The 17,268-nt window shown below is 56.6% G+C and overlaps 1 protein-coding gene across 1 annotated transcript in view; it reads left to right on the top strand.

The window, feature by feature from the left end:
• The window catches only part of Csmd2 (CUB and Sushi multiple domains 2), a 539,902-nt gene that overhangs the window by 186,581 nt on the left and 336,053 nt on the right, over positions 1–17,268 (top strand). The window contains exon 5 of the mRNA XM_027937327.2: positions 7,804–8,011. Within this exon, the coding sequence (XP_027793128.2) occupies positions 7,804–8,011 (208 nt within the window). The remainder of the gene's footprint in view (positions 1–7,803; positions 8,012–17,268) is intronic.

Raw genomic sequence — 17,268 nt, 5'->3', positions numbered from 1 at the left:
CATGGAGAACTCTCGAGGGCTGGTATCTCTGTGGATCAACCCGTCCACTCGACAGTGGTCTGTAAATATTTGCAGAGTGAATGGCTGGATGGGCCTAAGTCCCCGTCAGGGTCACACAGGCAGACATGTCCAAGAGGGAGATCCCTGGCCCAAATCACCCCACCGGCCAGCAGCTCTGAGTGACATGATCTCTTTACCACCAAAGCCACCAGAGTCCGTCGGAGAGCTGGGTGTGATGCTCTATGTGCCTCGCTGAAAGGTGGGCCCAGGCTGGGGTCAGAGCAGGGACGAGGGGAATAGGAAGCCACAGGACCAGGGGCAGAGCAGGTGTGAGGCCAGCCCTCCAGGAGGACCATCCCAAGGGTCCTGGCCCACTGAGGCTTGGTCCAGCTGGCAGAGGGCAAGAGGCGGGAGCCATGACTTCCCTTTGTGTGTGTCACACTCTGGGCACATGTGCAAAGTCAGAGGTCCCGGGGAGGTCCTGGGCCCAGTGGCACCTCTTGGATCCCTAGGAAGGGGTGACTGACGGTGTGCTTTCAGCAATCAGCCTCTGGCTTTTGAAGGGTGTTGGCTCAAGATCAAAGAGGGCTTCGTGAGGAAGAAAGGGAATTCAGATATGCCAGGGTCCAAGAGGCAGGTGGTCGGAGAAACTGGCCAGAGCAAGACATGCTTGGCATCAGAGACTCACAGCAAGCGCTGCAGGCTCAGCCAGATCTAGGCAAACAGTCAGTTGGTCTGCAGAAGCTGTGGTGACGTGCATTCCAAATGTTCTGGCCCCAGAGGGAGGAATCTACAGAAACAGAGACGGACGGGCAGTGGTGCCCCGGTGGCATGGACTGTGTATGGAGCCAGACAGCCCAGGTTCTGCCACAGCTCAGCTGTGTGGTCACCTGTCAGCTGCTAAACCTCTCTGAGTTTTAAAGTTGGGACAGAAGGAGCAGCCAGTTGGGTCTGATGGCTCACTCATTTGCTCAGGGATTTGACAACTCTCTCTGGAGTGTCCAACACGTGCCAGCCGGTCATCGATCAGTCCGCATTTACTAACAGCTCATGTTGTGCCCGATAGTGTTCTAGATACAGAGGATTGCAGTACTGATCAAGTCAGATCGAATCCCACGCTCTCGTGGAGTTGACCCTGCAGGCAACCTGGGGCTAGGAACCGGGAAGGAAGTGAAGTCGGTGGTGAGGAAGGAGCTTCGGATGGAGCCACCAGCAGGGGATGCAGGAGCTGAGTCCTCAAGGACCAGAAGGGTGCTGTTATGTGAAAGCCTGGGGAGGGGCATTCCCAGCCAAAGGAAGAGAAAGTGCAGAGCCCCTGAGGTGGGAAGGAGCCCGACATGTTAGAAGAACAGAAAACAGGCCCCTGCAGCGAAAGCAGAGTGGGGCCCGGGTAGAGAGGGCAGAGCAGCGTGAAGCAGGCGAGGAGCTGGTTTGGTTCTAAAGTCAGGAGGCAGCTGGGAGAGAGGGGACTGTCTCTGGTTCAACTTAACTTTTGAACAAAGATGACTGTGGATGCTAACGGGAGAGGGCTTGTAGAGACACAGGGAGATCGTGAAGAGACCGTCGGGAGACGATGCACTCAGTCTCTGGTGGCCTTGGTGGAGGGACATGAATAGATTGGGGCTGTGGTTTGGGGTGCGGCCCACAGGCCTTGCCAGTGGTCAGATGTAGATGCTCAGGGGACAGAAGGACAAGATTGATGGCGAGGCTCTTCCTGGAGTGCCAGCTGGGTGGACACCAACAGGAAAGGGGCAGGTAGCTCAGTCCGTCCAGGTACCATTTGCAAAGCTCGTGAGACAGACAGGTGGGGGTGTTAATTCTGCAGCTCAAGGGAGTCCTGAACTAGAAAGTTCTGGGGGAGGATAAGAGACCCCAGATAGCAAGCACAGAGCAAAGGGACCTGCACGCCGGGCCTGCTGCGCTCATAGATTAAGTGACATGGAGAAGACGCCGGGCGCCCTGTTGGCGCAGTAGCACCTGGAGTCATTCTGAGCTTGGACCCCAGCTGGCCCTTGTGGTCTTGTGCAAGCAGCGACATTGCTAGTTCTCCTCCCTCCCACCACCCTCACCATTGCTCTTCTACAGAACCACTTCTCCACCGGAATCTGAAGTCCCAGCACCTGAGTTCACGTCCCAGCCCTGCCACCTGCCCCTCTGGCTGGGCGGCTTTGGACCAGTTATTCAACCTCTCTGTGCCGCAGTTTTCTCATCTGTTCATGGGAGCAAGAGCCCTGCTGAACTGGGAAGGTGGACCTGGGCTTCTTGTGAATAAATGCACAGAGCAGAGGCCCTCATTCACAGCAGCCGTTCAGTGAGGGTTAGTTGTCCTTGTGACTGTTACTGCCACGATCACTGCTGGCTGGTGCTGTGTTATCTAATTTAATCCTCACAGAAGCCCTAAGAGATAAGGGTATCACCGTCCTCTATTTTGAGAGAGGGACCTGAGGCCTGGAGAGGTGAGGAGCTTTGCCCGGGTGGCAGGGCCAGCATTCAGCCCCCGTGTGGGTGTCCCCCAGCTATGACCTTGACCACTGCTGTCTGTTGCAGGCCGGGGTGGTGGCCTGTGACCCTCAGCAAGAGACAGTGACAGCCACTTCCAGAGTTGCTCCAGCCCTTGGTCCAGGGCTCGGGTGCATGTATCCCCTGCAGGGAGCTCTGGAGTCCATGTCCTGGGTTCAAATCCCAGTTCTGACATGTGGTTGCTATGTGCCCAGAGGAAGGTTTTTAATAAATCATGAGCCTCCATTTCCTCATGTGTAAAATGGGGTGGCGTGCCTGTCTGGACAAGCAGGTTGAGAGTTGAATGAGAAATGCAGGCAAAGGCTTCCACCTGATGCGCTGTCCCTGGGGAAAGCGCCACAGAGAACTGCATATTCGACAGTCAAGGCCTGTCTCTGTCCATCGCCCCAGAAGGACGGTAGTATCTGAGGAAGGAGCCCAGGGGTCATGGCGATGTTCTTATGGATTGGCAATCTCCTCATGGTAAAGAGTGTCTTTGATAAATGCCAGGTATAAAGGGGCAGACACCAGAGTCCCCAAGAAGAGAGGACTGAGGAGGCTGAACAGGTTATGGGGCCCAGTATGGACAGGGACATGGTGCCATACAGTTCGAGGAAAGGGGCAGGCCGTGGCTCTGGGTCACTCCTCCCATCTCCCTCCTTCTTGACCCTGGGCTTCAAGATGGCGGCCTCTCCCACGTCCTCCTGGCTGTTTCTCTTCTCAGAGGCTGAGGAGTCCCAGGGAGGGACAATATGGGCAGAGCCCAAGCCAAGGACTCTAGAACCTCCCTGTGTCCAAGACAGTGCCCTGGAGAGGCCTGAATAATGTCCCAGTTCCTCCACGGCCACCTGGACGTTGAGCGCCGTGGTGGAGCCAGCAGACAGCAGGGGGTGATTTTCTAAAATCGTGGCTAATTGGAGAGAGTTCAGTAGAGCCCAACGTCAATCATAAATAAAGTCATAAACTTGGAAAGGCAGCTATCAGCAAAATACACCTGCCCCTCGCAATATGCATGACTTCCTGGCGGAGCCCCGGGCCCCCTGCCAGAGGAGGAGAGAGTGCAGATGAATATTTTAGGACTGTGGTGTCGGATGAAGGTTGTACTTTATGACTACAAAGTTGTGACTGTGAAATGCGGTGCCTTGTTTAGAGTAGGAGGAAGTGGCCAGACAGCTGTTACTGCCTCTTGAATCCAAACAGGATGGGGCCAGAGCCAGGGAGTCAGAAGGGCCCAGGAGGCACGGGTGGCATCTTCACAGTGGAATGGTGGCTCTGGTCTGAGGGACATAAGCGCCCAACACTTGTCCAGAAGTCGTTGGCTAAAATCAGGAAGTTGAAAAATCTCAGGATGACTCACCAAACCCCAGGGAGTCACGGTAGAGGCCACCCTGGACTCCACTGAAGCCCTAACTTGACCACCTCCTGTGTGGCCTTGGGAAAGTCATTTACCCTGCCTGAGCTTCAGTTTTTCCTGTTTCATTTATTTGCTCAGCAGATGGGCTTTGCAGCTGGCTGAGGGCTGCAGATAGGGCTGACATGGCCTTGCTTTCAGGCAGTTTACTGTCTCGATACTTGTTATGGTTTAGATACGAGGTGTCCCCAAAAGCTCCTGGGTGAGACATGCAGGGAGGTTTGGAGGAGAAATGATTGGGTTATGAGAGCCTTAACCTAATCAGAGCATTAATCCTGATGGGATTGACTGAGTGGTGGCTGGAGGCAGGTGGGGTGTGGCTGGAGGAAGTGGTGGTCATGGGGCCGTGACTTTGGGGTCTATATTGTATCTGGAGAGTGGAGTCTCTCTCTGCCTCCTGGTCACCATGTGAGCTGCTTCCCTCTGCCACCCTCTTCTGCCATGATGTCCTGCCTCACCTGGAGCCTCATGGAACGGAGCCAGCTGTCTATGGACTGAGATCTCTGAAACCGTGAGCCCCTCAGTCAACTTCCTCTCTTAAATTGTGCTGGTCAGATCACAGCAGCAAAAACGCTGACTAAAACGATATTAAATAACAACAGAATGGGCCAACGAAAAATGAGAATTCATTATGAAAAAGTATGTAGTGCTCTGAAATCTCAACTGGGGAGAGAAGAACCTTCTGGAAGGTTCTAGAGGCCCAGTGAAACTTAGACTAGGACCTAAAAACTAGGGCAGCTCCAGGCAGGCCCAACAAGGTAGAGGAGAAGGTTCCAGAAAGAGAAAATAGGGTTTTCAAAAGTTCTGGAGCGGGGAACTGTGGGGTGAGCCAGCAGAGCCAGGCGAAGGCCGGCGTGGTTGAGACTGGCTGAGAAGGCCATGCAGGGTCCTTCGAAGCCACCGGATATTCCTTCTGATCCTGAGTGACAGTGGGAGTCATGGGAGGTCCTATGGAGAGGTGGGTCCTCAGGTTGTGCTTGTTAGCATCACTCTGTCTGCTGTGCAGGGTGGACAGACTGGAGGACGAGGGACACCTGGAGCCGGGGGTGGGGCAGAGAGCTGCCACTGATGTGGAGGGTGCCGTGGCTTTGAGCTGCATGGCAGCAGTAGACGAGGGGGCCTCTCCAGGCTCCCAGGGGCTGGTGGGCTGGCTGTGGTACAGTGGGGTTGGGACCCCCCAGCCTGTGTGCCCTGGCGCAGCGCGGAGCCTCCCTGGCCGGGCCCTGGTGGAACAGCAGGTGCTGGGGAGGAAGGGGCCAGGAGGGTGGGGCTGCCTGGAGAGGGGCATTGCTGCTGGCCCCGTGGCCTCAAAGCCACAGGAGCCCACACGGCCTTGCAGCTGCCCCTCTGCCCACGGCCCACGTTCCCCAGCCTCCCTGCTGTCCTCCTGCACACAGGGCCAGGTGAAGGGGGCAGCGTGGACAGGGGTCTGGAGAAGGGCCCCTGCCAGCCCTCAGCCAGCCCGAGTCCCTGGGTCCCCACGGTGGCTCCTCCAGCCCTGCTCCCTTTTCTGCCTGGTCCTCCGTCTCCCGCCCTCTCCCTCCTCCTCCAGGGCCCTCTCCTCTCCTCTCTGCCGCTGCCCCCCTGTCCACTCTCTGCAGCCTTCACCACTGGTCCCACTGACCCCAGGCCCTGTGCTCTCAGGGTCCCACATCCTGGGACCAGCACCTTGTCTTTGGAGCTGACCCTCAAGGTGGCCGTGGGCGGAGCCAGCTTGAGGACACTCCTCCTCCCAGAGGGTGGCTCCTCCCCGGGGCTCATTGCTCGTGAACCCCATCTCCACCCTCTTCCCTGCTGGGGACCCACCCACTCCTCCTGACCTTCCCCATGCCTACCCCTCGGCCACCACCTGCTCTGATGCCTGGAACCCCCTCATTGTTCTCCCTGTCACCATCCCCACCCCCAAACCCGCCATCTAGCCATCACTCGGGACCAAAGTCATCCTTCTAGAACAGGCCCTCGTCACCACACCGCAGACCCCAGCCCCCAGCACGACCAAGGCTTCCCTTCCCAGTCCACGGGCACCACTGCGGTGGGTGACAGGTGGCTCCCCAAGCCCCACACCGCCCCGGCCTTGTCCCCTGGGGGCCTCCAGCACGCTCTTGTCCTTTCTCAAGGCTTCACCATGACCCTCCCAGGCCCAGAGTGGCCCATCGTGGCTGGGACTGTGGACTGTCCCCGACTGACGGAGTGCTGGCCCCCGAAGGCCCAGTGCTCGCTGGGAGCGACGAGGCTCAGCTCCCCCGAGCTGCTCAGGGTGAATGTTTTCACATCCGCGGGGGACACACTGCCTCAGAGGTCAGGCTCTGTGGGCTCCTGCAGAGAGGCCAGCGGGAGAGTGCCAGGAGGGACAGGAAGAGGGGCCGCGGGCCATTGACGGGGGTTAGAGCCCAGCAGGGCCGACCTGTCTGCCTCCCCTCTGGGCCTCCTCCCTGGGCCCTGGGCAGCTGGATGGGGCGGGGGAGGCCAGAGGAGAGAAGGAGCCAGAACCCCGGCCCCCGTCTTGACCCTCAAGGGCCCCGGCTGGGCAGCCCTTCTCCTCCTACCCCACCCCCGCGTCCCACCTCCCTGTCTGCGAGGAGACCCCTGCCAACCCCAGCTGCCTGCTCTTGTCCTTCCCTCTGTCCCAGACGCCCTCTCCCCGAGGCCCCGAGGCAGGTGGCTCTGGGTGCACTATGTCCTGCCAGCCCCTGACCATGTGTCACGACTGCCACCTGGCCCCAGTCATCCTTCCTCACCTGGATCCTCCCAGCGGCCTCACCGGGCGCCCTGCTCTCTGCCTCCGCCTCTGTGGTCTGCTCTCTGCAGCAGCCCAAGGGATTCTACTAATACTGCCCCACTCAGAACCTTCCACTGGCTTCTCCTCTCATGTGAGTCAAAGCCCATGTCCTCACGGGCACCTCGGAGGCCCTCCTTGTCCAGCCCTCCCTGGCCTTGTCCCCTGCCACTCTCTTCCCTGTTCCTACTGCTCATCCTCTCAGGTCTCTTGATGTTCTTCAACAGTGCAGGCCTCGGTACCCCAGGGCCTTTGCATTTGCTGCTCCAGCTATGGGAATGCTCTTCCTGCAGATGATCACATGGGTCCTCTCTCCCTCCTTCAGGTCTTGGCTGAAATATCAACTTCTCCGTGACATTTTTCTGACCCACCCTTTTCAAAATGTCCATGCCCCATGGGACACACCTGTCCCTTCTGCTCTTGTCACCACCTCCTTTGCCAGAGTTCTTTATTGGCCATGGAGTGGCCTTTATCATGGGGCAGTGGCTCTTGTTTTATTGAACTGAATCCTCAGCACTTTCCATCATGCAAGAGGTTGGGACGTGCACAAGGCTGGGTCCCAGATGGCTGGGGGACAGGGCAGGAGGAGACGGCAGAGGTGGAGCGGGGCTGTCGGGCTCAAGTGCCCTGGGGTTCTGCCCCAGGGAGTTGTGTTGAATTTCTGTCTTATCAAATATCCCACCTAAGATCTGGTGGGAAGAGACTGTCTATTCCTGTCAGTCGTGACCATGAAGAAGATCAACACGGTGGCTGATTTCTGCTCCTTCCTGGTCATCGTGGAGCGGTGTGGGATCGTGGTTAACAGAGCGCTTACTAGGAGAGGGTCCAGATATGAGCTCTGCTGTTCATTAGCTGTGTGATGCTGGGCAGGTTATTCAACTTCTCTGGGCTTTGATTTTCCTTATCTGTTATATAAAACAGCCATATCTGAAATCCTCCCAACGGTGCCCAGCACCCAAGAAGGGATGTGGAAGAGTTCAAAGTCACTTTTCTTCTGCCCCTTCAGGCCAGGATCCCGTGTGAACGGTCTGTGTGCCACCTTCTGGGCCCCTTTCTGCCCGAGTGCCAGGTCCTGGGGACCAGACCTCTGACGTGAACCCCTTGTCTGTGCCCACAGCGGACGATGCGTGTGGCGGGACCCTGCGGGGCCAGAGTGGCATCATCTCCAGCCCCCACTTCCCCTCCGAGTACCACAACAACGCCGACTGCACGTGGACCATCCTGGCCGAGCTGGGGGACACCATCGCCCTGGTCTTCATCGACTTCCAGCTGGAGGACGGGTACGACTTCCTGGAGGTCACGGGGACCGAAGGCTCCTCCCTCTGGTAAGCGCCCGCTCCTTCCTGCCCGTCCTGCGCTCTGGTTTCTGGCCCTGCACCAGGACGCGGCCAGTTCGTTGTTCCTTCGACTCCTGCTCGGAGCCTTTCCGTCTCGCCCTGATGAGAAACCGCTCCGTGTTGTTAAAACTCGGGTGGATTTTAACAGCGATTTCCGTGTCTGATTCGAAGTGTGTCCTTGAGGCAGAGCGAAGGGCCTTGGGTCGGTGACTTGCATTGAGACTAAAGTGTTCTGGTTTCAGGACGTGGACAGGGTCTCGGTGACACTACCTGAGCTATTGTTTCATTGAGAGATTGGTGTAAGACTCAGGTCCCACCATGGGACCAGAATCTTCCAGGGCGATCCCTTTCCCACGCCCAGGGCCCTGGGGCACGTGGCACGGCGCTGTGTGTTGGTGTGTGCACAGAGACATCCACCAGCTTTGCCAAGGGTGCCAGCTGCCCGTGGTGTGTCTCATGGATGTCCTGGGACGTTGCTGGGTCAGGGAGACGGGTGGCTGAGGACTTAGCAGCCTTGGTTGCCTGGGGTCTCCCAGATGTGGACTCAGATGTGCCCGCGCCCAGGTTGGCCTCAGGAGCTGCCTGTCGGGTCGAGGGGCTCCCGGGCTCCTGGGGTGGCTGTGGTCATGTCCCCGGGACGAGACCTGTGGAGCTCTGTCTGCGCGACAGGAGCCCGGGGAAGGATGTGTCCAGATGTGCTCTAGGAAGGGACTTTGTGGCCTCTCTGCTGCAGATGGGCTGTCGGAGAGGATGCTGGGAGAAGCAGGAGTGGCCGGGGCCAGAGTCAGACAAGGTGGGGTCCCTGGGCATCAGGGCTGTGGTGGATCACAGGACCCAGGGCAGGAATCATGCCTGATGACCTGGAGGGACACTGTGGGAATGGACTCTGCCCAAGGACAGACCCCGATTTGGAGACCCGTGTGCCCAGGAGAACTCAGGCTTCCTGATGCAGTGGCCAGCGGGGTGGATGCAGCCCGGAGACCTTGGTCACTCCTCTCCTCCCCAGGGACATTGAGAGAAGCCCCTGGCTCTGCCCCCTGGAGGTCGGGGTTCCCTAAACCAGCCTTGGAGCTAGAAGGGAGTGGGGTCAGAGGTCAGCCGAGCCTCCTCTGCACTACAGTCCCCGTGAGAGGCCCGCCCCAGACCTCTGACCCCTGCCTCTTTTGGTAAAATACTTTTTTTTTTTAATTGTAAAAGGAAGACCAAACAGAGAAAACCTACCGAGGTAGAGAGAAATGAATAACAATGATTAAAATTCTGTCATATTCCCCCTTGGTCCTTTTTTGCCTGGCTTAGATCAAGCTAGCTGGCAATGTTAATATTTTATATTTGTGTATTTTGATATTACAAAATTATGATCTTAATATATCTGTAGTCATGTATTTTTAACTTGGCATGAGATCATGAAAATTTTTTCCTATTTTGTTACAGATGCCCTCCAAACTATAAAAGGCATGATAAATGTATCATTTATTGAGCATTTACTACCAATAGGTGACAGGCCAGTTCTAAGCTCTTTCTAGCTAAAATTTCATTTCTTCTCCATAAAAACTCTATGAAGTGGGTTGCATAATTTTCCTCCCTTCGCAGATGAGGAAAACAGGGCCCAGAGAGGTTAGGCTACTTGTTTGGGGTCACATAGCTAGTAAGGTACAGACCTGGGATTCCAACCCTCCCCCAGGTTAGGCCTATTCTAATTCCTGTCTTCTCAGGACAGCACACAAGGATATACTCCATTTGTGGTGGCTTTCATGGCTGTGTGTCATTCCCTCTTAAGACTGTGGCATAGTTTACTCAGATGTCTTGTTGGATTGTTTTTACTGTATAAAGAGATGCCCAGGTGGATATTCTCACCGGTCCCCTCTTTCCCAGGCTCAAACCCTGTTTGATTCACTTGTTTATCGGTGGGTCCCACCGTCTCCCACAGCCCCTGCACCCCCAGGGGTGAGTCTACACATTGTCCAAGCTTCTCGACTGAAACAAATCTCAAAAGAGTCTTCGTTTCCTATTAAGTCACTCAGTGGGGAAGGCATTAAGCAGAGGAAATCGTTGGGGGAGTCATTCAGAACTCTTTGCTATAAGATTAAATTATAATTATTTACAGGGTTGGTGTCACCATCCCAGGCAGGATGCATTTGTTGTTCTAATTTATACGCGCAGAGCAATTACGGGAAACCGACGTGGAGGCTGGGCCATGTGGGAGGGATGCGCTGTCCGCGGCCCCTCTCCTTTATGGATCCCCGGCTCCCTGTGAAAACCCGATGCTGCGGGTTTACGAGCAGACTGCTTTTATTTGTGCGCATTAAGACTTCAGGCTGTTCTGTGCCGAGGCAGAGAGAGACAACAGATCCTGTTGGAGAAGATGGATTTGAACAGAGAGGCATCCCTTTACCTGTCGAGAAATTGGGGACCCCTTTGAAAGATCAAAAAAAAATCTGCATGTCCTGTACCGGGCAGCAGGCAGAAGAGAAGGGGGCGGGCCATGTCCCTGACTCGGTGTCCACACCTGCGCCTCCCTCGAGTGGGGAACCTCGGGAGAGGTTTAAGGCCGGGTGAGGGACTAGTAAAAGAGTCGTGGAAACCTAGGACGGATGATTTTTTTTTTTTTATTTTGTCAAGTGAGACTCGTAGAAGAAAACCTGTCAACTCTACAAGCACATCATTTTGTAAAACAAAAGACCACCCACAGCCAAAATGTGGCAGGAAATAGTCCCTTGGTCACCTCGTGTTGACATCAAGGATGATGGGCCCCAGAGCCCACATAAACAGCAGTGCCTGCCCGTCACCAGAGCCCTGTGGTGCCCATGTGCCCATTGGTGGTCCACGCCGGCCTGGGGAGTCCAGCCGTGCGTGTTTGGGACAGGAAAAGGCTGTCGCTTTGGTGAGAACTGAGCCTGGCTGCTCTGGCATGTTTGGAGAGTCCCTTGGGGCTTCGAGTCACTCTCCCTATGTGAATTGCACCGTGTGTGTGACATTGACCAGGAGCAAAAGCTGGGTGTCAACAATCCAGACAGTAGATTAGGTGCTGTTCCGTCACTGTGCGCGCATGCACACACACACATGCACACACACGCGCGCGCATGCGCACACACACACTTTGTCTCTGGTTCACTCAACTCAACTTAGAGGCCAGATTTCTCACCTGACCCTTCTGCAGGTGGCCCATTCCTTGCTCTGCTCTGACCCACTCGGTTCCCTCGGACGGTTCTGAACGTACTCCTTCCCCCCAAATGAGAGGAAACTGCCGTCCTGTTGCTAATGTCCACCACGAGGCCCTGGACATTTTTGGAGGGCTGGGACCGAGAGATGTGGAGGTCACTTGAATACACGGGGCTCCGGGTCACTGGGGCCACCTCTGCTTTGGCGGAGTCAGCGGAGTCCCGGCACCAGAAGCCGCTGGCCCGAACGTCTCCCTCCTCCTCCTGTTGAGTCTCTTCTGAATTCTCCTCTGGGCTAAGAAAAAAGACAGACGACAGACAGACATCCCCTCCAACAACATGGGTCAGGGGGCCAGCGCGTCCCCCTGGGGTTAGGCGTCCAGCTGTGGAGGGCGTCTGTGGAGCGGGGCACAGGCTGGGGGTCATCAGCATGGCCTGGAAACCCAGGTCCGCCCCGTGGCTGTGTCATCCTGGGATATCCACTCACCTCTCTGGGCCTCAGTTTCCACATCTGACAACGGGGCTCGTAACTCAAGCCACCAAGCACGTTGAGAGCCCTAGGCCAGCAAGCCGCTGCCTGGCCCCACACGGGCCGGACAGTCCTGGGACGCGATCAGCGCTCAGGGCTCATCTCTAAGGCAAAAGGGGTGAGGCAGGCATCTCCAGCAAGCTGAGCCTCGTGGGTCCCCTTCTCAGTGGCGTCCTTGAGGCCGTCATCCACACCTGGTGGCATCTCACCAGGCAGAAAGGCACAGCGTGGCTGCCCAGAAGGACCCGGCTCTGGGTGAAGGGTCTGGGAACTGGTTGGGGCATCCCTGGGTCAGAGTGGAGGACGCCCTTGCAAAGGTCAGAAGGCGGGGGGTGGGGGGCAGAGCTTTTGCAACTTGAAGGCTCATGGTGGGAAGTGCCACCACTCTGTCCCGCCCAGCCCCCGCCTGGCCAATGAGCCTCACCAGGGCTGGCTGCTGGTGCGGGCTGGGAACCTGGGCTCTCCACAGCAGTTGGTGTAGCCCCTGCCCCGAGGAGCCCAGGGAACAGAAAAAAGAGACTGAGCCTGTGGACACGGGGCGGGGGGCATCTCCTCCACGGCCCTCACTGTCTCTGGCCTTGAGGCTGGAGGTCCCCTGGGCCTTCCTGTCTCCTTGTCCCTCCAGGGGCAATTTCTTCCTAGATCAGGGTGGGCAGGTGTGAGCCAGGGCCTGCCTTGCACTCAGACTCAAGCCAGGCTTGTCCTGGGGGCCGGATGCATAAGGGTGGGCAAGAGGGGCCCAGAGTCACCCACTGAGGCTGTTCCAGAGTCACAACCAAAGACATGGGGATGGCTCTAGGGCCCACAAAGAATTCCCATGTGGGGGAAGGAACTTTGGGCTCCCCCATCATGTACACCCCCCACCATGCAAACCCCCATCACATGATCATTTGATCACATGATCATTGCCTGCCCATTCACTATGTCCCCAGACCCAGTCCCCACAGTCCTGTAGGTGACAGACTTGCCTCCTCTGAGCACCTTGAGAGTAGGAGAAGAGCCGATTGCAGGGCTTCACAGGAAGACACTATCCCAGGCAGGAGAGCAAGGCCCCTGGGTGGAGGCTGCATCTGAGCCAGGCCTCGGCAAGGGGACCAAGGTGACATTGATAATGACAGGGCAGGAGGAGAGTCTTCTAAAGGTGCTGCCTGGTTCTCTCTGCCAAAGAGTGGGAGCTCCCTGGTCCCTGGGATGCTGGGTGGAGAGGACCCAGTCCCAGGCATTCTCCAGGGAAATGCACCCACCACACACCCCTCCCAGGGGCCCTGGTGTCCACTTCTGAGCCCAGGCAGCTCCCTGCCCCTGAGAAGAGGAGAAGAAAGCCCCTCCTTCCCTCTGCGCTTCCCAGGTCGGCTCCTGGGCCATGGACCCACAGGCTGCTTTCAGACACAGTCTTTCCCTGGGAAGCAGCTGGGCCACCCAAATCCAGCAGCCAGTCCGTGGGGCGCAAGGCTGACCCTCCTCACCTGGCCCTGCCTCTTCACCTCCTGGGAGCCAGGAGGAGTTCTTTCACTTTGTTCTCCTTCACTTGTTTGATTTCGTATTTGTAGGTGGGGAGACAAAAGCTGACGTTCAGTTTGAATTTTTTGCTAGTGAGATCCTTTCTCCCTTTGAAAGACCTTGTTTTAATCATTAGGCATTTTACACACTAGGAATTTAAGCCAACTAGAAACATTTGATCTCCATGACTTTTAACTAGAAATTTCTTACAGAAGCCATTAGATGCAGATAGAGTTAGAGTGAGAATTACGTGCCAACGGGGATCTCTTAATAATAACTATTTGCTTATTTGCTCACTCACGTGCACTTTATCAAACCATCGGCTTAGATTATTTACGTTCATTGTTACTTTCCCCCTATTTATTCTCCATAATCGTTTGTTGAGACCCTTGGACGCAGCAGGCTCGCCTGGGTGCTGGGGAGACAAAAGACACAGTCTGGGTTCCTAAGGAGTCATTGATTCACTCCACAAATGTTAATGTAATAGCCATGCACTGTTCAGGACCCTGGAGCGCACACTCAGAGCCAAGAGGCAGAATATTGTTCAATGTTTTATAATATCATATGTTAGGTACTTTTCTAAGAGGCAGAGAGAAGATCCCCCGGGGAATGAAAAGACAAATGTCACAGCCAGGAATCTTCCAGTTCAAGAAATAGAAACCCACCTCTAACTGACTTAAGCTATGGAGGGAATGTGTTGCCTTCTGTAACTGAAAAGCCCAGGAATTGGCTTCAGGTACTGCTGGATCAAGGCATACAAATAATGTTGTTCCCCCTCCCAAGGGTTTGCTGTCCTATGTGTCAGCTGCATTCTCAGGCAGGTTATCCCCATGAGCCGGCAAAGGTGACATCCACGTCCATCAAGTCTCTCTTTCAGCAATCCTAACTGGAAGGGAGCGCTTTCCAGATGGTTCCTGTAAAAACTCCCAGCTAAACCTTGATTCGACATGACTGGGTCACGTGCCCATGCCTCAACACCCTGGAGCGAGAAGGTGACCTCATTGGCCAGACCCGGGTCACATGATGGCACACCCCACCCAGACCTTGAGCTGGGAGTAGGGGCCGTCCAACCAAGGAGAACCTGGCACTAGGAAGGCGGAAACAGATTGCCCTGCAGAATGTGTCCGTCTCCTCAGAGGGACGGAGGCGCTCATGGGGGACCTGGGGGTTGACCTTTGACTTGAACTGAGGAGCCATCTTGCTGCAGTGTGGAGCAGGACAGAGTCCGGCTATGTCTGGGTTCTGTAAGCCAGGTTCAGGGGACACGGCCGGAGGGGCAGGCAGTTCAGGGAGAACCCAGCCCATGTGCAGGGTCAGAGCGAGTTCCCAGGCTGTGGAGAGCGACAGCGGGGGTTTAGCGGGGACATACGACGACCACTCTAAACTTTGATTCAGTCACACCGCAGGGGCTAGAAACCAGCTATAAGTCTCTTTTGCGGCCACCCCAGGCTCGAGCTGATCCTACCTTGAGCCGGGGCAGCTGTGAAGGGAGGGGGAGGACAAGGCGTTATCAAAAAGTCTGGCTGGGTCTGGGGGCTCACGGGGAAGGAGGGGTGAGGACTGGGGAGGGTCCAGGGCGAGTCCCACGGCCCTGGCTGGCGGTCTCTGCTGGTCTGCTCATCGAACAGAGGACCACGGGGCTGGGGCAGAGTTGGAGTGCTGGTGCTCGCTGGCCAGATTTCCAGCACACACTGGGCATTGATGAGGAAGTCAAGGTCACGGACAGGAAGGCCCTGAGGCTGGAAGCAGGGGCACCGCTGCCCTTGGCCATGATACACAGCCCTTGGGAGAAGACTGGGGAACTCGGTAGCTCTGTCCCCAGGCTTGGTGTTCCAGGTGACCCCGCAGAGTCATCCTGATGAGGACGACTCATCTTCCCCAGCAGTATCTCCACCATCCCCCAGGTCACTCCGTTATCTCCATCTTCATGGCCGACATCTGTCCATCAAAGTTCACTCAAACTGCTGGGGCCCTTCTCTCATTGGGGACACAGACAGGGCTCAGCACTGGGAATACAGACATGGCCCGAGCCTTTGTGGGACTCATGATCTATTTTGGTGACACTGAGCTCTTACACACTAATCACTGAACAAACATAAAATACCTCCACCGTGCTCCGTGAGAGAGATGAGCAGGGTGCAGAATGAGACTAGCGTAGATTCTGCTACAAGATGAAGGGCTGGAGGAACTCACTGAGGGGACAGGATATAGGCCGAGACCTAACTGTTGAGAAGTGTCTTAGGCTGTTCCTCTGCAGTGTCACCCTCTGTGAATGCCAGGAGCAAGGTCGGGCCAGGGCGGGCGGAGACACTCCCATCACACCTGCATTGTTCATTGACACAGGAGGCTGAGCCCGTCTCAGTGGCTGGGAGCCACTGGGCCTGCTCCAGCTGAGATGTGGATCCTGCTGCCTCCCCCCCTGGGCTATGGGATGCCCCGGTCCCTTCTCCTTCCCCACCTCATCACGACGCTTTAAGCCACACCAAGAAACGGTTCTTGCTGATGGAGCCCATGAAATCGCCTCTGTTCTATCCATCAGGAGCCAGCCCATAAATAACTAGCCTTTAAAATCTCATCTCCCAGATCTCTCCGAGTTGGAAATAGCATTACAAGCTCTGCAGCCGAGCCGTAGGAAAGGATTAGTGCCCCGGCAGGCGGCAGGCACGGGCGCGTCTGCAGGGCCAGGGCTGGGGATCCCGCGTCCTCCACGGGGTAGCATCAGGACTCACTTGCCTCCGTGGGTGGATGGGAACTGGCTCCCAGGAAGAGAACCTAAGCCAGACCTGGGAGGGGCAGGGAGAGAGCCAGCCTTGTCTGCAGCTCTGCCAGAGCTCCGGTCAGGGCCGTTCTGTGCGTGGGGAGCCGAGGTGGGCAGCTGGCCTGCCCCCCGTGGGCCCGACCACAGGCAACAGGTTGGTACTAAGTGTGGCATCTGCGTGGAGGCCTGTGCCAGGGCTGTGAAGGGCAGCAGACAGCAAGAGGCCGTCCTCCACCTCTCCCGAGGAGCTGCCAGATGCCTGATGCTGCAGCTAAGGCAGATGGAAGGAGCTGCTCTGGGCCCTTCCAGAGCCCCGGATCCTGGCAAGACCTGCCTTCCGGAACCATGTTGGTTCATTGAGAATGTTCAAGGTCTCTGTTTTCTCATTTGGCCACAAACCTTCATTCCGCTTGCTCTTGGCTTCACTTAACGCACTATTTGAGTTGGGTTTTCCTCTCTCGTGCTCCTGCACGCTCCTCCCAGATTCCTAAGACCCACCTAACACCCTGCTTGCTTCTCTCCTTGAGAATAGACTTTTCTTTTCATCCCGGGGATCCCTGTCCAGGGGCTGGGGTCTGACACCCCCAGGCTCACCAGGGGAGCAGGATTCACACAGGAAAAGAGCATCGGCTGATCTGATGCGACGTCAGAGCCATCACGGCTGAATTCACCACCAGGGACGGTGCAGGGCAGGGTTCGGGGTTCATCTGAGCAAAACGAGAGAGCGTTTCTGATCCCAGCTCCTCAAAGCGAGGCCCCCACTGGCGCCCCACATCTTTCCTTCTTGTTCATCCCCCTCAATCTCCACCCCAGCCTTTCCTGAAAGCCATTTCCTATCAGATCGTCATCAGAGACCATCCCCGCCCCAAACACTGCCCCTTCCTGTCGCCAACTCCAGAAGACACTTTCTGGGCCCCTCTTACGAGTCACTCTGCAATACCTCATGCTGACTGTGGTTCTCCTTTGGGAGCCGTCCTTTCTCGGCTTTATCCTCCCCTTACGGATTCTTCCTGTGCCTCTCGGACCCTCCCTTCCTCCTCTCTGTGCGTTGGTGTCTCCGAGGCTCTGGGCCCGCTCAGCCACAGGTCCCCCTGGGTCTTCACTGTTGCGTTCATGGTGTCTGATGCCACCTGCCTGTTTGGTCCCCCACGGCTGGCCCCTCACCCAGCCTCCTCTCGGAGCACCAAACAACAGCGCCAACTTCCTGGTGGGCACCCCACCTTGCTGTCCCACCAGTATCTTCAATTCAGCTTGTCCCCACTTCACTCACACGGGACCCCTAGGGTAGCCGGAGTTTGCT

Source organism: Marmota flaviventris, chromosome 10 (assembly GCF_047511675.1).
Source record: "Marmota flaviventris isolate mMarFla1 chromosome 10, mMarFla1.hap1, whole genome shotgun sequence".
NCBI lineage: Eukaryota > Metazoa > Chordata > Mammalia > Rodentia > Sciuridae > Marmota > Marmota flaviventris.
The sequence above is the reverse complement of the archived record's forward strand: the minus strand, read 5'-3'. Positions and strand labels throughout refer to the sequence as shown.